The following is a 20626-nucleotide window of genomic DNA, read 5'->3' as shown; positions in this document are numbered from 1 at the left end:
CCCCCATCCCGCTCTGCTCCTGCCCCCCCATCCCGCTCTGCTCCTGCCCCGCATCCCGCTCTGCTCCTGCCCCCCATCCCGCTCTGCTCCTGCCCCGCATCCCGCTCTGCTCCTGCCCCCCATCCCGCTCCGCTGCCTTCTCAGGTTGGTGCTCGGTCACATGTTGGACTCGGTGATCTCAGAGGTCTTTTCCAACCCAGCTGATTCTGGGATTCTTGAACGGCCTGAGGCTGCCCTAGACACATAGCAACCCTCCAAACTGGCAGAATGAAGGATTACAGAGCACCTTGTCGAGCCTGCGTGTAGCGGAGTGGCTCTTTCGCCAGGGGACTGCACGCGGGCGGCCCAAAGAGCAGGGCAGCTTGGCCCAAACACTTGAAAGCGCGCTACTTTCATCAGGGAACGCATCTCTCGCACTCGGCAGAGATGAAAGTTCCGCGGAGCCTCCCCCGGGGTGACTCCACCAAGCACCACCGCGTCCCCAGCCCTCCCCAGACGCTGCAGCCCCGCCCCGCGCCGCGCCTGCCCGGGCTGCTGCCCACACGGAAGATGGCGGCGCGGGGAGCGGCAGCGCGCAGCCGCCCTGCCCTGCCCTGCCCTGCCCTGCCGGCCTTGCCCTGCCGCGCGCACCCCGGCGGCTGGCGGCGGGCGCGGCCACGTGACGCGTTCGAGCGCGCTGCGCGGGCCCCGCGCGGAGGGAGGACGGCGCGGCGGGGGCGCGCGGGCGATCAGGTGACCGCTAACCCCCCCCGCCGGCGGCGGCGCGCGCCCGTTACCGCCCCGCCCGCGGGGACGCGGGACACGCGATGGGGGCACGGGATACGGGACAAGGGACACAGCGCCGGGGAGCCGGGGGAAACCGGGAGTGGGGCTCTCCTCCGGGGTCCGCAGCGCGGGGGGCGGGAGACGGGCCAAGGGGCCGGGCAGGGTAACGCGCAGCCTCTGCGGTGCGGGGATCGACCCGCGGTGCGGGCGGCACGGCGGGGGGGATCCGGCCCGTGCCCCGAGTGTTTCGGGCTCTCTGCGGCCTCGCTGTCGAGCCCCGGCGAGGGAAGCCTGGCCCGCAGAGCGGGATGGCGGGGAGCAGCCCGAGAGCAGTGAAAGCCGCCCCGGGGCTGCCCAGCCGGTGTTGCCGCTCCCCCGTGGAGCTCCGGCCCTGGCGACCTGCGCAGCAGGGACACACAGCGCTCGCCCGCCGGTCTCCTTAAAGCCTCGAGAAACAACTTCTGCTTGGCCATGGCGATGAGGCCACCAGTGCTTTTGGAATACGTTGGTGATGTGCAGGGACCGCTGCTGACTTTGCTACATGTACTGTGGATGTTGAAAAACATCACGACATCACAGTGAATTTGAGCGTTGGCAGGTACACTGTTCTCACAACCATGCTATCCTTTCACAAAGTACATTTTATTCCAAAGAATAAGGCTGTATCATCTGCATTAGGGGAAATGGTCACAAGGAACATAAAGCATAAAGACATCAGTATACAGAATGATTCTCTTGTGCTCCTGCTTCAGCTAATGCAGCTTTCCTTTCCCATAAAGGGGCTCCCTCATTCCTTGCTTGGGCCTGGCAGTCATAGGATGGACTGTCGACTCCTCTGCAGGCACTGAAGTGACTTCATAAGCACTGGCCGTGAGCCGAAGACCTCGCACAGGTGACACATCTGCTCTGGTAAGGGCCCTGTGTCAGGAGAGTACCCAAGTGCAGCTTTCCAGTGTAGATCTAGAGGGGAGGGCAGAGTCTGGCTACTGGCATTACTATCTTCTATTACTGTAATTTACTGGGGCTAAGCTATAAACAAGTCTTATTTCAATTTTAGAGCATTAAGCAGTTAATTGTGTTAACACACACAGTGACCTCAGCCTGCTTTTCCATAGCAACCACACTGTGAAAGCCCTTTCAGGGACTTCCTTAGTAAGAAAAACAAAAAATAGAAGCACTGAAATTGTCTGTGAAGTGTCTCTTAGCTTGGAAAGTTTTCTTTTAAGCCACCAAAGTAGTTCAGTGGAGTATAGCCACAGCTCACTCTTTGCCCTGCATATATGTCTTTTGAGAAGTTTCCTCTGAGCCTGTATGTCACAGGCTGCACTGAGAGGGCCTTATATCCCAGATAAATGCACTTCCCAAGCGCAGACACACCGAGCAGCATAAGACATACTCTTTGCTTTTTCAGAAAAAAATTTCAGAGAGGGCTCAGTGAACCATCCCTGTCCCATTACTCACTCACATAAAAATAATCACTGACACTTGAGCTAAATGAACCTTTAATCAATCCCTCAGCCAGATCAGATTTACCTAAACTTTCTCTAACCTGTTCTGAGAAACATCCAAGGATACAACACCCACCTCCTCCACTTGCAGAAACCTCTAGTCAAATTTATGATCCCATAAAAGTTGATATACATCCAAATGGCAGTTCCTTAGCTCAGAAATATTTTCTAAATTGCTCAGATCTATCTTGTTAATAAAAAGTCCAAGGCTCACAGTCATTCCCATTCCATCACATTGACCATTTGAGAATGATTACTGAAGTTGGAGTTGAAAGAGCCTTCCAAAACAATCTAGTTGTATGCAAACAGTTCAGATTCTCGCCCCCTTTTTTTTTTTTTTTGAGGAAGAGAGATTCATACCAACTTTTATTCAATATAGCATAAGTAGCTATTTCATACACGACAAGGACAATGGTACTTTTAGAGGGATATTATTTCTATATTTGTTTTACAAAAAAAACCCAACGAAACCAACAAACTAAATTTGACATTAATGCGTTGGGAAGGAGAATGCAAGGGGATGGAGATTGCTGAGATTGCTGGGTTCTCAACACTGACAGTAAGGTGGGACACCCTGTTGAGATGCTGGCCAAAGTATCTAATACAGCAAATGAATAATTTTCACATTCACAGTTTGAGAACTGATACCACTTTTCTCTGCCTGAGGTGAGGAAATACATGTGCCATGTGATGTTATGTGGATCAAGTAAGCACTCCTGGTATTTTAAACTAAGCCTGCCTTAATGAGATGACATACAGTGCTCCACTTCTCACTCTTTAATAATAAACCCCAGTGTTCAAAGACCAGGGTTTGTCAGAAAAGTTATGAGGATTTCCAAGAGCTGAAGGTCTTGTGTTCTGACAGTGCAAAACTGTGAGGCTGTAGCTGTGAGCAGAGCAATAGGAGTATCATTTCATCATATGCTTTTAAAAATAAATCCTGTGCAACATGTTACACAGAACCCACATTGCAACAACAGGAAATGCAGAAAGACTTTCACAGATCTATTTGAACCAGTGACAACTAGTGAAGTGATCTTAAAATCCACGTTGCAATTATGACTGGGAGTTTAGAAGCCAGGTAACACCTTTTCAGGAAAATTGAGCTCTCAGGAGAGTGATTTCTCCTGCCTCTGGGTTGTAGATAATTTTGTGCATTGTAAATCACTCTCACACAAAACTGAGCACATAGCATAAGCTCTTCTAGTGAATCTCCCCTTAACTATTGTAGGTCATCACTAGAAAAAGTGTAGCATTTGAAGGTATAATACATAAGGCGTTTTGATGTCCCAAGTTCTGTAATTCTAAACTTGGCTGTGTCATGCAGTGGTTTTGTTTATATCCTGCTAGCTGCTCATCTAGGGAAGCTAATCTAGGGAAATACCAAACCTTTCTGATTCCCATGGGAAATCAGAATTGTCTGTCAGCAACCTATATGAGTGGTCCATGAGTTCTGTGTCAAACAGGCCTGGTCAGGTCCTAGTGTAGTTGAAATGAGAGAGCTGCACTGATGGGAGCACGATGACCCTTGGAACCTCTCTGGCCAATGACGATACCAATTTCTCTGAATGCAAGGTTGGTTTCCTTCCTGGGAAGAACTTGGTGCTTATACCACAAATTTGTCCACCCAGCAGCTCTGTAGACCCCAAGGGGAAGGAATGGTTAAGAAACAGCTTTTTTTCCACTCCATTCAGTCCAGGCTCAGTACCGATAGCTGAAGCAGGGCTGTGGGTAGCCCCTTTCTGCCACTGCTTCTGTAGGAGCTCTGTGATTCTTAGGACTCCCCTGAGTTTTGGATTATCAAGTGCCCCTTGTTGCAGCTGTATCAACTGTAGAATGGCTCCTTTACTGAGCACAACAACAGGCTGCTGTTTGGGCAGGATTCCACTGGCAGCCCATGCCTGACCTGGAGACCTTTGATATTTTGGCTGGCAGACTACTTGTCTGTGCCCTGCTTGGTATGTCCCTGTAAAATATGCTCTAGGATGTCCTTTCTTTAGGAGACATTACCCTTCCTCCCACTCATTCCTGAGTCGAGTCCAAGCATCACTGCATATGCTCTTAGCTGGAAGGTCCACCCCTTTCTGCACTGAGTGTACAAGCCCACTACCCATTTCTTCCTCACTGGACAGCACAGTCTTCCAGCTCAGAAGGTGTCCCTGCAGTCCTGCAGCTGGACACATCTGAATTTACAGCTTTGCTTCTGAGAGGGGACATTTTAAATGTACGGTACAGCTGCATACTGACAGCATGAACAGAGTCAGGAAGGGCCCAAGATATTGGGCTCCCTTTTCCAGTGGATCCTCATACTGCAGCTTTTTATGGATATCTTTGCCCGCTGTTACCCGGAGATGACAAGACATTGGAGGAGTTTGTGAATAGTTCTCATGGGAAGAGCACACTTACCTATACTATACCTGCATTTTGATTTTATTGAAATTACATGGAGTTTTCTTTTTCCTTCTTTTTTTTTAAAGAAAAAGGTTTAAAGAGACATGGAGCTTGAAAGAATCATTCAAGACACACTGACGCGCTTCATCCAGTCCCACGTCCCTGCAGCAGATCTCAGGTATGTTGAGATAGGCAGATCCAGTATCTTTGTTCCAGCTTGAACTCTGCATTGTCACTCTGTGCATTATACTGAATTCTGTACTTTGCCTGTACTTTGTCTTGCTCTCCTTTAAGTCAGATCCAGGATGCAGGTAATTTGCTCAGGCTCTGATGGGAATGCTGGAAAACTATCGTTTAGCATTGCAATCTAGCAATGTCATTTCTTTGATGACCAAGATGATTAATTTCCTGTCCAGTAATACACATTAGAATATGGGATTTCCTTCATTCCACAGTGCTCCCACATGGCTTTCTGAGCAGGATAATCTATGTCAGGCCTCTCCCCATTTTGAACTCTGCCTGCATGCAGAGATACAGCCACCTTGAGGCTGGAACACAGCAGCTGGTTTTGCAGCTGGTGGCAGCAGTGACACAAGCGTGGAGAGCAGCAAGCAGAGAACACTGCATCCCATAGAAAGTGTAACTTAGCAAAATATGATGACCTCACCTGAAACACCAGTCAATGTAGAACAGCTAAGGTACTTGGAATATTTTGGTTAGCTCAGCTGAAGCACCCACAGGAGCACAGCCTCTGGAACACAAGCTGGGGCTTTCATTCAGTGCTGCCCAGGAAGCAGGACCACATGCGCTAATTATCTGTTAATGCTTCCCTCTCAACCACTGACCACCTGCGACTTGGCCTCACAGGTGGTATCTCCTCATAACATACAGTTCACATAGGTCCTTCTGCTGCTGTATTAGACACAAGGTTAGGCAGAATGGGGATGGAGAGAAAGGAAAAAATGGGCCTGTTCACCCTGCTGCCTGTGTTCTCTTTGTCTCCAGTGGGATGGATGATGTTTTCTTCTCTTATATCACGGGTGTCCTGGAAGAGCTGGGCTCACCAGAGTCCTCTGAAGAGACTTTTGACATGGATACCTTTGTGGAAATGATGGAGGCATATATCCCTGGTTTTGCAGAAATCCACAGGTATGTGATTGTTACTGGTTTATATGTGCATGCCACACTCTGGGGGCCTGGCCCCAAGCCCCTCAGTACTAAAAATTCTTTTGTTATACCCAGTTAAAGATGTATTAGTACCAAACCTGAGCCATCATGATAAGTCACTCTTTGCCTGAATGCACAGATGCAAATCCTAATATAGTTTGCAGGTAGGTCCTTGGCCATCTGAAATACCAGTTGATTTTACTGGACTTCCCATCAAGCCTTATCTTTCTGTAAAATGGTATCCAAGTAGGATAGGCTAGTGCTTTTATTCCTCAAGTTAATTATACAGCTTCTGTCTCTTGCAGTGGGGATGTTTGTGAAATGATGTTCTCCCTCTCAGAAAGGCTTGGTGAAGCTCGAAACAAAGGTGAGTTACACAAACAATTTCAGCACAAGATCTGTACATGCTTTTAGTCTTAATATTTGGAGTTGAACAATGTCACAGAATAAAATACAAACTTGTTTGCTACAGTTAGGAACTCATAAGGTAGCCTGAACTGATTGACAGGTTTGGGGTTTTTATTTTGAACGTTCAGTCAGGTTTTTCATATCAACAGATGGGAGGTTGGAGTCATGGAATACTGTCCAAGATGTACTGGAGTGAAAAACACTTGATCAATTCTCCAAATATCTCTATTGAGATCAAATCCAGAGTAATAAGAAAGAAATACCCAATTCAGGGCTGCTTGTTGAAATTCTGCCGTAGGTTAATTCTGAAAGCGAGGATTTCTGCCTGCCTCTGATAGCCATCTGCCTATGTGGCACTACCACTGGGCAGCCTTGCTCGGGTGCATCATCAAATAGAGTATCCAGCTGACTACATGTATCACATCTAGACTTTGTGCATCCTCAAAAGTCACTTCCTGTTCATCCATGAACCCTGGCACAGATGCAAAATCCGTGATGTGCTCTGACCTGCACTATGCAGGACTACGGAAGACTACACTGTGCCAATGGCCTTTTCTAACCTCAGCATTCACAGACCAGCTGGATTGCTGTATCAATCAACCCCATGGGTACTTTCCACTAAAGAACAGACAGGCTGAAGTGCCTGGATATTAAACCTTCCAGGACATAACCAGTCTGAATTTTGCTGGTCTAGCAACATCACTGCTGTCTTGCCAGAAGGCTGCACAGTAGAATAGACAGTCCTGTCTTTTATCTTACCTGCTGCTTTCTTGAACTTGACAAAATCTACTGCTCTGCTCTGCTCCCCTGCATCCTACCCTTTGAGGATCCTGATGTAGCCAGAATGTGGAAAGAAAGCACCATCCCAGTCTTAGTACAGAATAAAAGTGGAATGGTTCTTCCTACAATGAGAAAAAGAGCCCGTAAAAAAAGAGATGCATCAGAGTAACCTGATCACAGGATGTGCTGGCTTGCATGCAGCTTGGGGACTACCCTAGTGTATTCCCAAGTTTAAAATCAAAATTACACCTTAGTTCAAAGATAGAGCAAATACCAGGGAATTCTTAGAAATGGAAATATCCACAACCGAAGCACTAGCGGACCAAGAATTGAAAAGTAGAATTGAATTTGCAAGCAGCCCATACCCTGTACAGCCTGGAAATGCAGAACTCAGGCACTCCAGCATATACTAGCACTGGCTTCCTGCAGATCAGTGGGAGCAGAGCTACAGCTATCCCTGCTGAGGGCAGGAGAAACAGTAGTGCTTCCAAGTCTTGTCACTTAAGGAGAGATATGCTTTGGCACACAATGCGCTAGCAATCTAATGCCAACAGAAAGCACAGAGCTCTAGCCTTAGTGGGACTGTTCCTCAGGAGATATCACTGTGTCTTTAAGAAAAACTTGGCCAAAAGGCTGTGGAAAGCAGGAGTGAAGCGCCCTCTGAAGACCTCACCAAGGGCCAGGAGCCTGGAGCTGGAGTCTGCAACGGGGAAAGACTGTGCACTCTAACAGACGGAGCCGGGGCCCAGGTATGAGTACCCCGCAGAGGAGCAGGAGCACTGGGGACAGTCACACAGCACTAGGCTACCAGCACCACCTGAGGGCATTTTCCAGCTTCGGAAGGAACCACAGCATAGGCTGTGACACAGCATCACTTGTGTCCATGATCTTCTCCATCATATGGCCGAGCAAGACTGTCAGAAAATTATGTGCTGACAGACTGTGAGCCAATGCTCTGGCTCATTATTTCCAGTGGCTGGAAAGGGTGAGCCAGAGTAATGGCTGAGAGCCTGTCCCAGTGCCTTCAGAGATCCCACAGCAGCTATGGGTACTGCAGCACCTTCCACATCAACCCCACCTTCCTCCCCCAATGCCCTGCTTGCTGTTTCTGCAGTACTGATCTGTTCCTGCTCTGCAGTACAATCATTCTGTGTCCACAGCCTTCTAGCAAATGCTGCTATGGTGATTCCTCCTGGTGTAGCCTCAGGTCAGTGTTTAGCAGGCCCTTTCCTTTCTAATCAAAGTACATACAACTTCACAAGGTGGGCAGGAGTCAGACATTCGCACCACAGGGTCCAGAAAGCTCACTCCTAAGCATGGCCACACAGATGAGTCAGTTCACAGTAGCCCTACTTTAAAGCAAGTTGAAATACAGAGGGAGGAGATTAAAGGACAGTGAGAGGAGTTGGTCTGTCTTTCCAAACACACCTGTTGGCTTCAGGAATCAGATTTAGTAATGCTGGTAAGGAGAGAGAGCTTTCAGCAAAGGGCAAGCTGAATTTCCTGACCTTGAAAAACCAGAGGCCCTTTTCAATAGCCCTCTCCTCACTGCATCCCCAACTTACCTCTGTCTCTTGCTCCAACTAGGAAGGCGCTGACTTGAAGGATGGGGTGGAGCTGCTACTGGAGATGTTCCCGGCCTGTACTGTGAGCCAGGCAGAGAAGGCTCTCGCCATGGCCTTGGGGAACTTGGAAGAGGCAGTGCAGTTAATTGTGGAGGAGAAGGTGGAAATTGGCCCAGCAGGTGTGAGTGTGAAGGTACTGTACTCTGACCTGGGTGGCAGTGGGCCAAGGAGCAGGGCAGAGCTGCTCAGGGACACACAGGTCCCACAGCTGTCTGCTACAAGCAGAAATCTAAGCTGTGCCCACAACCAAGCCAGGACCCCAGTGGAGCTGTGGCTGGCACCCCCTTTCCCACAGGGGCTGGGGTGTTCCACCAGCAGCTGGGCTCACTGAGCTAGCGGGTAAGCTGTACACTCCTGTGTTGTGCTATTCACACACCAGCTTGTCTCCTCCCAGGAACTGGCACGGCCTCGCAGAGCACCCAACCATGAGGAACTAAAACAGGTCATCCTACAGAAGTAAGTACCCAGCAGCAAAGAACCCCTTATTTTGCTCCAAATAAATGAAGAGGTGGCAGTTTGGGAAACAGTGAGGTCTCTAAAGAAGTAGGAGTGGATATTAGCTGAACACATCTAAGCGCAAATACAATCATCGGCTGGCGTAAAGAAAAGAAAAAGCAAAAAATCCAAGCAAATACACACAAAAACCCCAACAAACAAACAAGCCACAAAACCCAAACAACAGAACAGGTTTGGTTTCTTTTAGAGCTCTGACACAGAAACACGTTACCTGTACCAGCTGGGTCACAGCACTACTACGGCTGCATGCATGGTTTCAGCCTTCTGTAGATAAAGTGTAAGTCACAGTGCTGTTAGCTGAGGTCCTGGTTAAAGGTTCAAGACACAAACATCACGCTGCAGCTCAGGTAAAAAACACATGGTGACGTGTAGTAACTCATTCATACCTCCATTCTTGGACAGTCCAAATAAGGTTAAGGATACCTTCAAGAGAGCCTGTACAACAGCACTGAGAAGATTAAATCTCAATTGCTGAAGGTGTGAATTCAAAGCATTTAAAGAAACCTCTCTGAATTCCTCCTGTGGACTTCCTGGGAATCAAAGTAGCTTTAGATTAGCTTACCTATATTCATTTCTAAAAGCATTTAATTCTCAGTGGGAGAACCCACACTGTGGTTTCATCGATCTGCTTTAAGATCTCAGCTTTCATGAGCATCCTCATGCAGGCATACAGCTTCCACACATCTATCCAGCCACATCTTTTCCACTTTACATTCTCCCCAGGGACAGGATAAACAGTCAATGGGCTAGGAAAGGTAAAGCAAGGCAGAACAGCATCCAGGCAGAAGTATTAATCCTTGTCCTTGCCCATCTCCTATGCAGGCTCATTTCAGAGTGACAGGCAAGGGAACAAAAAAGCACCAGCTGCTTGTTATGTTTCTGAGAACTTCACTTTAATGACGTTTTGGCAACATCCTGTACTTTAAACATCACTCAAGCACAGGTACAGAAAGCAGATCGCCATAGCTGAAGATACACAAGAGCAACTATACTAACTACTGAGGGAGAAGTCATGGTCAGCTGTGCTAAATCAGCACCAAACTCTCAGAGTAGCAACTCAGCAGTACAGCAAGCAAATGCTTGGACCCTGATGTTTCAGTTACATAGGAAATGAGGTGATGTTTTTATCAAGTTGCTTCCAGCACAGAATTGTGTCACAGTCAAATAGTAGGAGGAATGTGAAAGGAACACCATCATTCAGGGCAAAAGCAGACAGATTGGTCCTGTAATCTCACCTATGTCTCATCTGGCTGCCATAACTTGGACTGAGAAGGAGCAAAGCAGAGCACACCAGACCTCAGTACCCCTCTCAGTTCTGCAGTGGCTATCAGCATTCTCAACCACCTGAGTTTTCAATACCCTTCACATACAGCTAAGGATGCTACTCCAGGAGAATCCTGCTAGATTCTGACCAGAAGGATGACTTCTTACCCATTTCATCCAGAGTTCTCCTAGCTGCAATCTAGGCACATAGGACACGCTGCACAGCCACTGACCAGCCTGGGGAGTAGGGACATAGGCTGTGAGTAGCCCCAGGCAGTATATGTTACAGTGCCCACTAAGTGCTTCTTGTGTTTCAGGTACATGATGGTGGATAGTGCAGACGATCAGAAAACGCATCGGCCAGCTCCACCCAAAGAGGTAAGCAGACCAGTCACAGCTCACCAGCAGTCTGAATGTCCATACAAGGTTTAAAAAAAAAACAGGCTGCAAGTCCAAAAAAACAACAGAACAGGCCACAGGCAGGTCTGTTCATAGAACCTGTCAGTCAAAGAAGGAAGATTAGCTCAGCTAAGGTGCTGCAGGGACTATCAGTTCTTACCTTTTCTGACTACCGTGGCTCTTGCTCCCTCCCATTAGACAGCATCCTTCCCAGTTTTGGCCAAGATTCCCAAGACAAGACAATTGTAAAGCAGCCTACCCACTCACCTCCCATAGTGCAGCTCTGCTTTTGCTTGCCCCCTCCTTTTCTCTAGCAGTGTGGCTGTCCATCCACTTGGTGCTAATATCTTTCCTCTCTAGGCTCCCAAGAAGTTGATCCGCTATATTGATAACCAGGTGGTGAGTACAAAAGGAGAGAGGTACAAAGACATCAAGAAGCCTGAGAGCGAGGAGATGAAGAGAACCTACATCAGTCTAAAACCAGCCAGGAAGTACAAGTTCCACTGACAGCCAGGTCCTTCTGCTCTTCAGCTTTCCACCTCACTGCCAGGCATGGCAGGATGGATATGTGGTGCTAGGAATGAGGCGACTCCACCTGCCACTAACTTGAACCAACCTGGAAGCCAAGACACTGCTTTCAGCTCCCTCAGCTAACCTGGCTGAGGGGACTTCTCTCCTTGTGTAGCTGTCCCTCTGCCCCCAGGGGCACACCGCAGTGGCTCTCCAGGGCTTGGGCATACTCTGCTATTCCTTGCATGGGACATTTTTAGATCTGAGATGTGGCATGTGCTTTTGCAGCAACCTTTTTAACAAGTCTTTGTGCACTGTTGCTTTAAGTGCCAGTATTAATAAAGATGATGTGAGTTGGTGTGTAGTTCAGCCAGAGCATGCACATGCTTTACAGACACTGCCTGCAGTCCTTCCTAGGGCCAAAGACGGGAGCAGGGTCATCCTCTCATCCTCTAATTACTCTCTTCATCACATTCTCAAGATGCAGCTGCTGTTTGATTAACTGCCTAGCGGATAAAAGGGCTTAGGGTCAACTTCAGAACCAGGCTCTCCCTGCCAACACAATCTGCAGCTCTCCCCATAAACTCCAGCTGACAGCAGAGTCAGTGCTCCTTCCATTTCTCACCACTGTTGAGAGTCAAAGCTCCAGCCACGCAGCAGGGAGCAAAATACAGTAGCAGGCCTGGGCACTACTAAAATGTTAAGTCAGATGCTGGAAGAAACAAATGACAGTGATCAACTGCTTTTAGTGACAGGACAGTTAGGTTTGGCATTTTTCTGTCAGTCTAACTGCCATTAGGAGCATGTTCCCCATGAAAACAACTCCCACCTTGCCCCAGCCTAAACCAGCACCCTAGGCCTGGGCAGACACACTGCCTGCACTGGGGCCATTCTAGTCCTTTGATGCCAGGCTGGCCAGTGGCTGTGGGCTGGAGCTAGGCTCACTGCCCTCCTCTCAGAGCCCAGAGGGGCCTGCCCTCTCCCAAGAGGAGGGCTGGTAGCTATTCTTTCTGCTGGCCTGATTTGTTCCACAGCTCTGCTGGCATGCCCTGCACACCCACCGTAGGGGACAGTCCCCATCAAACACTCCCCTGCTTTCTGGACAGCTGCCGCTTAAAGATTTAAAATACAACAAATAATAAATCCTATCTATTAGTTGGCCTGACCAAGGCCTGTTCAGCACCATGGTGTTCCTGCAAATCACTCGCTCTTTCCATGCCACTGCAGAGGGAGTTACTTTCCCCAGAGGCACCAATGAAGTCCACTTACGAACACTCAGTGGCTGCTAAACAGCCCCAGAGGAAAGAGTAAGCCCCAGGCCAGCCTCACCAACGGGACTGACCTCTCCCTCTGCACGTCTCAACAGCAGCCAGTTCAGGCATCCTTCTGGGATCCCAGCATTGTCAGTCCCCCCCTCCCCAGCAGCAGCAGTTCTAGATCTGAAGGTTGATGAAAGGGGCGAAGCCAACCACATCCTGCAGCAGAACGAGAGCCCTCTGCAGCGGAGGCTCCACATCCAGCTCCACCCCACGGCTTCGGAGGATGCTCAAGCTGGACTCAGCCACGTTGTGGCAATGCTTGACCTTCAGCGAGCGCAGCTTGGGACAGTACTCAGCCAGGACCCTGCCAAGAAAGAGAGCACATACAAGTTGCAAGTCAGGACTTCTAAGTGCACCACTCACACTCTTCTCTACTCGCAGCAGCCCAGTGCTCGTGACTGTGCCACACGCACCATTCTTTGGGAGCAGCACCATGGTGGTATGAGATAAAGTCAAGGGACATGGTTGGATCCCAGACCTACCCTCCATGATATGCTGGGAAATTTGCTGGCAGTAGCATACAGTGCCTCTCCTGAAGGGCTTGCTAGTGGCTTCTCTCCCAGACTAAGCTCTCACTGCTTTTAGCATGAAGAGATCTGACTTTCCTCTCTGGTTCTCTTCCTCCCCCCACCCCAAATACCTGCCATCCCCACATTGCTCAGTACCTGATGGAGTCATTCTTGACTCGCAGACACCCTGTGAGGTCCAAGTGCTCCAGCTCTGGGCAGCACTTGGCAGTCTCCTCGACTGCCACGTCACCCACGTTGGCATTGACAGCCAGTGACAGAGACTTGAGCCTGCTGCACTTCTGCACCAGGTAGCAGATGGCCTCGTCCTTCAGCTGGCGACAGGCCGTCAGGTCCACAGCCTCCAGCGCCTTGCAGTGGTCAGCCAGGCTGCGCAGGGACAGGCTGTCCACCCACTCACAGTGAGCCAGGGAGAGCTGGCGCAGGCTGGGGCAGCTCAGTGAGATGGCCACCAGCGCATGACGGCTGAGCTGGGCGCAGCCCTTCAGCTGGATCCGGTGCAGGTGGTGGTTCTGCCCGATGACTGGGAGCAGCTCCTGGTCTGTCAGCCAGTCGGAGCAGTTCTGGAGTGCCAGCTGCTGCAGAACTTCGTTGTCCTTCAACAGGTTAACAAAAGCAGCTCGAGGGATGGCAGGTCCAATCTGCGTGGGGAAGCAGGGAAGAATGAGGCATCCCCCCAGGGTTTCAGATAAGCCTGATCCTTACCAAATACTCTCTCCCCTTCTCTCTTCTGCTGTGACAGTAGTGACCAAAGCCATATCCTGTTCTCATCCCAGGGCAAAACCTACCATCAGACTGCTCACCTCATGCCAAGGCTACTGCCACAAGATGAGATAGATCATACTCTGGTTTCTCCATCCCAGATCATCACTTCTGCATTTATATACCCATGATGAGCTCCACACCTCTGCTTTCCAAAAATCTCTTTGCTAGACCACTCTGTGTCCTCAGAACAGCAGCTACTCTAGTCTTTCCCAGTCCCAGGCAGTGGCTCCCAGGAATAGCACAAACTTTCCCTGAAGACCAAGCACAGAGTTATCTCCCATCAGACCCAACCTACTGCACAACCTTCGAGAAGGACATGGCACTCCAAAACTTCTGTTTCTCCCAGCCAGTGCCCCATAATAGCCTGGGTGGAGTTTCCAGGCTTACTCCTCCTAGGGCCTCTTACTCAAGACACTGGCATTGCTGGGCCCTGAATCACTGCCTCTCCTCCCTGAGCCCATCTGTCCAGTTTGACACCTGAGCCATTAGCCCAAGCTCCTGAGCAGAAACTACCCTCCTTGCCAAGGGTTTCTTCTCCCCACATAGACAGATGCTCCCCTGTTAGTTCCAGAGCAGTAGAACATCTGTTGCCTCCCCCAGCCTCAGAGTCATCCAATACCTGGCTTGAGTCAAAGCAGCGCATGTTGGCCAGGTACAGCTGAATGAGAGACTGGAATGACTTGCTGACCCTCTGCAGGCTCAGGAGCTGCTGCAGTGGCAGATGACAGAGGATATGAGGAACCAAGATGTCTTCCCAGGGCAGGTCCAGGAGGCATCCCCTGGTCGGGGTCACACTCATCATCAGACACCGGAAAGCCAGGCTACTGCAGGAGCCAGGCTAGATCAGCTCACACCTACTGCCGGGTGCCTCTAGGAGGAACAGCCAGAAAGAAAGACTCAGGGACGTTTCCCACAATCAGCCCACAGGGAATAGCTCCTTGACTAGCCATCAGCAGGGCACGTGCCTGCCCCCTGCATCACCACCTCCCCAGCTTGGGACGTTCATTGCTCAGGCATCCGAGTCTACCTGCCCGAAGTGCCCTCCAGGAGAGCTTGGGTGGGGCTTTCCACCAGCTGCTGAAGGAAGCCCTGTCCCTCAGCGAAGCAGCAAGAAGCTGCTGCAGCGTTACCACACGAGTCGCACCGTAGCTGTGCCCAGCTTCCATGTCTGAGCATAGTTCTTTCTACCTGTCGGCCAGTCCCCGCATCCAGTGCCGGGCCACTCGGGCACCCTGCAAGGGGGAGAGACCAGGTGCTTACTCCTTCCCGCGGGGAGAAACAAGGCTCCGGGCTCTCCCCAGGGAGTCTCCCTCCGAGGAGCGGACGCTCAGCATCTCTGCGGAGATGAGCTCTCGGGCCGCGAAGGGAAGGAGCAGAGGGGTTCCGGCAGCCCAGAGACCCTCGAGCTGCGGCTGGAGGCTGCGGTTAGACTCGGCCCCAGCAGAGTCCGCAGCTAGGGGGCGGCCTCACTCGAGGCCATTCCTGTCCCGCCACTCAACGGGTCTCCCTCGGCCCCAGAGCCGCCCCGGGGCTGCCCCGCCGCAGCAGCGGGGCGGCCGCAAGAGCTCCGCCGGGACGAGGACACCGCCCCGCTCCCCGCCGCAGCGCCCCACGGCGAGGCAGCAGCCTTGCCCTGCCCTGCCCCGGCCCCCCGGTACCTGCGGCCCCGCCGGGGCTGCCCCAGCCGCTCCATCCCGCGCCGCACCCGCCCCGGACACCGGCAGCCGCCCGTGACGTCACGGCGCCGGGCGGAAGTGCGCGGGCCCCGCCACCCCGCCTTCGGCCCCGCCCCTGGCCGCGCCCCGGCGGCGGCGGGCGCTACCGGGACCGGCCCGGACACACCGGGAGGCACCAGCCCGTGGTGGGGAGCGCCGGGCGGGACAGCGGCCCACGGTGGTCACAAGTCCCTCTGGTGTCGCAGCGACTCCTGCAGGTTGCTCCCAGTGGCATGGTGCGGCGCGCACACCGGCCTTGGTGTCCCAGCACACCGGGCGCACCCGCTCCCCCGAGCACAGCGCCTGTCCCAGTTCCTCAGTTATCCCAGATCCCCAGTGCACACCAGATCCCCATGGACCCAGTTTCCCGGCGCACACCGGTGGCTGCAGGCCGGCAGCTACCCCAGTTCCCCAGCGCACACCGCCTGTCCCAGTTCCTCAGCGATCCCGTTTCCCCAGCGCACACGAGATCCCAGCGCACACCAGCTGCTCCAGTTCCCCACGGCCCCAGTTCCCCGGCGCACACCGGTTGCTCAGCCCCGCAGCTACCGAGGCTCCCCGGCGCACAGCGGCTGCCCCCGTTCCCCACGGCCCCGGTTCCCCGGCGCACAGCGGCTGCCCCCATTCCCCGGTCCCAGTGCACGCCCCTGCCCCGGCGGGCGGCCGCGCATGCGCAGCGCGGCGCCGCTGTCCGTTCAGCACCACGCGGAGCCGGGACCCGCTGCTGCCGGTGAGCGACGGCCCCGCCAGACCCCCCCGAGCCACCTGCCCGGCTCCGCGGCTCTCCCAGCGGGCTGTGCCGCCCTTTCCCAGATCCCCGGGAAAGGCCAATCCCTGGGGCTCACAGTTCTCACAGCACCCTCGACCGGCAGCCACTGGGCCCCGCTCCTCCGCCGGTACCGGGCTGTCCCCGCCCCGGGGCTGCCCGCGGCCCGCCGCTCCCAGCCCGCATCCTCCCACGCTGCCAACAGGCTCCTCGCGCTCCGCTCCCCTGCCGGTGCTCCACCTGCCTCCGCAGCGCCGAGGACAGGGCGGGGTCCTTGCCCGCAGCCCCCGCGGAGAAGCGGCCCGGGCTCCTGCCCGCGCAGTTGCCATAACGACCCCGTAGAAACGCACGCTGCTCCTTCCTCCTCCCTGTCGGTTTGCGGGGCGAGCACAGGCGGGCACCCGGTCCGCGTTGGTGCGGCACTCGTACACCACACCTCCGAGCCGGCACTGGGCGTTTGACCCCATCTCTGTCTCGGGTCTGAGACCTGCTGACTTGTGCAGCATCAAGCTGCTGATTACTGCGGGCATAGGAACTATTAAAAAAATCCACCTGGCAAAAGAGCAGGGCCCACAGACAGTGAATAAATCCCAAATTCCTGGTCCCAAGTTTCCTGGAAAGCAATGACCCATCACCTGCTCTGCTAATTTCCTCAAAAGGTGGAAGCTGGTTTGCAGAAAGGTCTTCATTCCCCAGTGCCTGTCCTCTGGGGGAAGCTACCCACCCTGCCTGCCCCTGGACATGTAACACCTGCTCCTCGAAGATCCCAGTGGCTTCCTGAGTTAGCACAGTGCACTTCTTATTTAGAGAAGGACAAGTGATGCAGGGTTTTAAATTTTGTATTGGAGTTAAGAATGCCCCTGGCCATGTTCTAGGACAGCCCTTTCTTTCCCTATGGTGAGGGCACTTTGTTTTTGACTTCCTGCTGTGAGATAGAAATGTGCAACCTGGCAGAGTCCCTTAATATATAGAATCACTGGACCTGCGGTCAGGAGTGGTGGAAGCTGGCGTGAGGCTGGTTAGGGCCACTAAGGTTTATAAGTGCCCCAAGGGCCTGATAGCTGTTGGCCTGTGAGGGGCTTGGCTGGTTGGCTGGCTACAGCTGTTGAGATGCATGTGCTAGGTACTAGGAATTATGAATACTTTTCAGCTGTGAAATGTTCATATTGTTCTCTTTTTTATCCACAGGTTGTTTGCAGATGCAGAAAAACCTCAGAGACTGTTACTGTATTGTAGAGGTGTGTGCTGAGACACAGCTTTACACCATCAGGATGTTCAGTGAACCCAGCAACTTAGGTCTACACCAATGGTAAGGATCCCAAACCAGTACTGGTTTTGTGCTCATGTCTATCAAGTTTTCCTAGTGCACAGCAGTTGTGATATGGCTGTACAGCACTGCAGTACAGGGCTTGCGGGGTGTTATCCACTGCAGCTTTGCAGTGAAGGGACAGCTCAAAGCAGACAAGCTTGAGGAACCAGAGCTTTGTTCTGCTCTGCTCAGTCAAGATTTGGAGCAAGCTTCTGCCTTTCTGGTGGCATATGTTCTGCCAAAGGTGGGTCTGCATTTTTCTTGAGAGGTGTCTGTAAGTCTCCTTTTTAAGCTTCAGTTGGGTGCCCATTTTTAGTTGATCCATAATACCTCAAACTGGTCTGCCAAAACAGCTTTCTGAGTTGGACTTGGTGAATGCTGGGCTGTGACACCTGCAGTTCTTGCAGGACAGCTGAGGAAGTGTATTGCACAGGTATCTTCAACACGCAAGGGATGCTGTTCAGTTCCCTGGCACTCCTGTTATCCCAGTGGCCACTGATGTCCTGTGGGGGAAAGCAGGGCTACTGCATCAGGCCTTGAGCTGATCCATAGTAATGAGAGACCGAGCTGAGCCCCAGGGGGAGGAAGCAGATTAGCTCACAGCTGTTGCTGCTGCAGCTTTCTTGTATATTCCTTGGAAACATACGGTGCTGGCAGCTCACAGAGCCAGGGCATGGCATCTTCACCCTCATGAACATCCCCTGAAGTGAACGGAGACTTCAGCCAGCTCCACTGCTGTGAGGCAGTGCTGATGCACAGCTATACTTCTGAGGAGTCTAGAGAAGCAGTTTGGTCATCACCTCATCCTTTTGGAAGTGGAGATGAGATTTAGGAAACTGGGGCCTGAAGGAGGGGGAGTCTTATGGTTGGAAGAGCTGACCTCAAGTCAGGAACCCAAGTTTTTGTTCCCAGAGATGCTCCTGATTTCCCAGCTATAATGGGCAAGTCTTCCCCACTTATGCGTTTTGACTTTTCCCTTGCATTGAAAATGCAGTTATTTCCATGTCAGAGGCGTATTCAGAGGTTGTCTGGGTTTCCACAAGCCTGCTGGGGTTTCCAGAAGCTGGTGCTGTTCAAGGGTACAACTTATTTTTAGGAGATCAGTATGATGCCAAGCCAACATTATCCCGATGCTCTATCACCTCATATGATGGCTTGGCACCTTGCTGGCTAAACACCTTTAGCCTTGCAAAGACTTTGGGGCCATTTTCTTTACAGTTTTCTACTAGTCTCAAGTGGGACAAGAAACTTGTCAAGATCTTGTCAAGAACACCAGTAGCTCTGCAATATTCACTCCTCTGAGATGTGAGAGCTAGGTGAATGCAGTACCACAGAAGTTTAATAAAGCCTCTCAACACTGTTTTTTCTTGGACTTTCACCAGGTTCTTTCAAAGGATCTGGCTCCATCTTTTCTCTGGCTGCAGGATAAGTCTGACAGCCTCCATCACTCTCAGGGTTGGAGTGGACCACAGCTGGACTTCTTGGTTGCATGGGAGAAGGTACTGAGCTCATAGGGTAAGCTCTGCTGTCAGTCAGTGCTGAGACTGCACAGTGTCACCAGAAGCCATTTTTAAGCTGGTGAAACAAGAACACATGGTGACTTCTGTTCAACTCTTCCCTGTAAATGCCACCTTCCTACTTCTTATTGAGAAAAGACTTTGACTATACAGTCAGGGCTAAAAAAAAAAGAAATAAATAGAAGTAAAGCAAGACCAAGTTCTGCAAGTCAAGGTTGAAAGAGGATTATGAGAAGCTCCCAACTAAACGGAAATACAGGGCTGTTCTGCAGCATCCCACTCATGAATCCCCTGCATTCAAGCTTTCAGTCTGTCCTTTGCATTTATCTCCATAGATTTCCATGACAGCCATTTTGCTCAGTTTTCTGGATATACTTGTAATTACTCCTCTATATGTGACCTTCAAGGCCTTTTACACAATCCTGTATGTGACTGTGTTCTTCCTGTGCTGGGTCAGACTGTGTGCCTGGGGCTTACTGTCTCTTTTCTGCATAAAATACTCTATATTCATTGCTCTCACTTCCCTTTACACCCTTTCACCTTTCCCTAAGTGAATCTTGAGGCTGAAGGTATGAGGAAGGGATCACATCTTAGTGCTGCATGGATTAGCTGGAGAGCAGTCTAAAGATCTGTGCTTGTAGCACAAGCATGTCCTGGGAGGCTACACAAGAGAATGGCTGATTTGGGTTGTTTCAGACTAAATTTGGCTCTTTGGTGCAGTGACTCACCGTGGTGAGGTAGGTCTGGTGAATGACCTGCTGGCACCCAGGAAGCTCTGTCTTCACTGGAGAGCCCACTCTGCCACTCATAAATTCCTTGCTTTCCTTCAAGACCATCTTTCCTTGAGCATCTTTTTACCAAGAGATACTCCCACACAATTGTTCCCCTAACTGCTGTGTAGGGAGATTATTTATGTCTCAAGCTGTGCTGAGGCCCCACCTCCCACATCCCCAGGACAGGTTTTATCATGCTGTGATTTCTGCCTTCATCTTGACAGAGCAATGCTGGTGCAGGAGGAAGCCCGCTCCCTGTGCAGGTGCTGCCTGGCGCTGGGACAGAGTCTGAGGGGATTTCTGTAATAGCAGGTGTGCCTGGGGCATTGCAGAAATATTTTGTTACAGCTCATTCTGAGGCCCAGCACACAGCTTTCACTATCACCTCTCTACAACTCCACTCTTCCAAGCCCCTGTCCCTCCTGCAAGAGGGAGCAGCACAAGCTGGAGCTGGGATGCTGAGTAGGGCACTGGCAGATGGGCAGGCAGCAGCTATCCCTCATGTAAACTGTAGTTTGCACAGGCTCTTCTCTCTGGTAAGACATTTTACAGTCTGTATCCTCTTCTAGAATGCCTTTCACCCTGAAAAATCTTGCCGTGGTC

General features: G+C 51.6%; 3 protein-coding genes across 7 annotated transcripts in view; 2 read left to right on the top strand and 1 right to left on the bottom strand.

Annotated features, from left to right (window-relative positions):
* Positions 1-632: 632 nt before the first annotated feature.
* On the top strand, positions 633-11701 carry CUEDC2 (CUE domain containing 2). 2 transcript variants are annotated; one of them, XM_042018789.1, is made up of 10 exons: positions 633-732; positions 1545-1674; positions 4751-4842; positions 5670-5813; positions 6137-6198; positions 7635-7768; positions 8607-8777; positions 9039-9100; positions 10741-10801; positions 11183-11701. In XM_042018789.1, the coding sequence occupies exons 3-10, from the start codon at positions 4769-4771 to the stop codon at positions 11327-11329; spliced, it is 855 nt and encodes a 284-aa protein (XP_041874723.1). In that variant the 5' UTR covers positions 633-732; positions 1545-1674; positions 4751-4768; the 3' UTR covers positions 11330-11701. The 2 variants fall into 2 exon arrangements, with proteins under 2 accessions (XP_041874723.1, XP_041874724.1); XM_042018790.1 differs by lacking the exon at positions 633-732 and adding an exon at positions 987-1363.
* Positions 11702-12345: 644 nt separating this feature from the next.
* FBXL15 (F-box and leucine rich repeat protein 15) lies at positions 12346-16759 on the bottom strand. 3 transcript variants are annotated; one of them, XM_042018787.1, is made up of 4 exons: positions 16665-16759; positions 14563-14813; positions 13317-13819; positions 12346-12955 (listed from the first exon to the last, which is right to left on the bottom strand). In XM_042018787.1, the coding sequence occupies exons 2-4, from the start codon at positions 14743-14745 to the stop codon at positions 12766-12768; spliced, it is 876 nt and encodes a 291-aa protein (XP_041874721.1). In that variant the 5' UTR covers positions 14746-14813; positions 16665-16759; the 3' UTR covers positions 12346-12765. The 3 variants fall into 3 exon arrangements, with proteins under 3 accessions (XP_041874721.1, XP_041874722.1, XP_041874720.1); XM_042018788.1 differs by lacking the exon at positions 16665-16759 and adding an exon at positions 16504-16576; XM_042018786.1 differs by lacking the exon at positions 16665-16759 and adding an exon at positions 15602-15709.
* Positions 16304-20626, top strand: part of PSD (pleckstrin and Sec7 domain containing) — a 45668-nt gene continuing 41345 nt past the window's right edge. The window contains exons 1-3 of one of the 2 annotated variants that reach the window (XM_042018766.1): positions 16304-16388; positions 17613-17733; positions 19116-19248. The gene's annotated coding sequence lies outside the window, so the exon portion shown is untranslated. The remainder of the gene's footprint in view (positions 16389-17612; positions 17734-19115; positions 19249-20626) is intronic. The other variant, XM_042018767.1, reaches the window with a different exon arrangement.

This window comes from Corvus kubaryi, unplaced genomic scaffold (assembly GCF_017639235.1).
Source record: "Corvus kubaryi isolate FWS band 111438036 unplaced genomic scaffold, C.kubaryi_AGA036_p1.0 138, whole genome shotgun sequence".
NCBI lineage: Eukaryota > Metazoa > Chordata > Aves > Passeriformes > Corvidae > Corvus > Corvus kubaryi.
The sequence above is the reverse complement of the archived record's forward strand: the minus strand, read 5'-3'. Positions and strand labels throughout refer to the sequence as shown.

Coding starts and splice junctions, on each gene's coding strand:
- CUEDC2 (XM_042018789.1), top strand. CDS start 4,769: ATGGAGCTTGAAAGAATCATTCAAGACACACTGACGCGCTTCATCCAG. Junction 4,843..5,669: donor GTCCCTGCAGCAGATCTCAG/GTATGTTGAGAT, acceptor CTTTGTCTCCAG/TGGGATGGATGATGTTTTCT. Junction 5,814..6,136: donor GGTTTTGCAGAAATCCACAG/GTATGTGATTGT, acceptor TGTCTCTTGCAG/TGGGGATGTTTGTGAAATGA.
- FBXL15 (XM_042018787.1), bottom strand. CDS start 14,745: ATGATGAGTGTGACCCCGACCAGGGGATGCCTCCTGGACCTGCCCTGG. Junction 13,820..14,562: donor GCTGCTTTGACTCAAGCCAG/GTATTGGATGAC, acceptor TTCCCCACGCAG/ATTGGACCTGCCATCCCTCG. Junction 12,956..13,316: donor GTCAAGAATGACTCCATCAG/GTACTGAGCAAT, acceptor CTTTCTTGGCAG/GGTCCTGGCTGAGTACTGTC.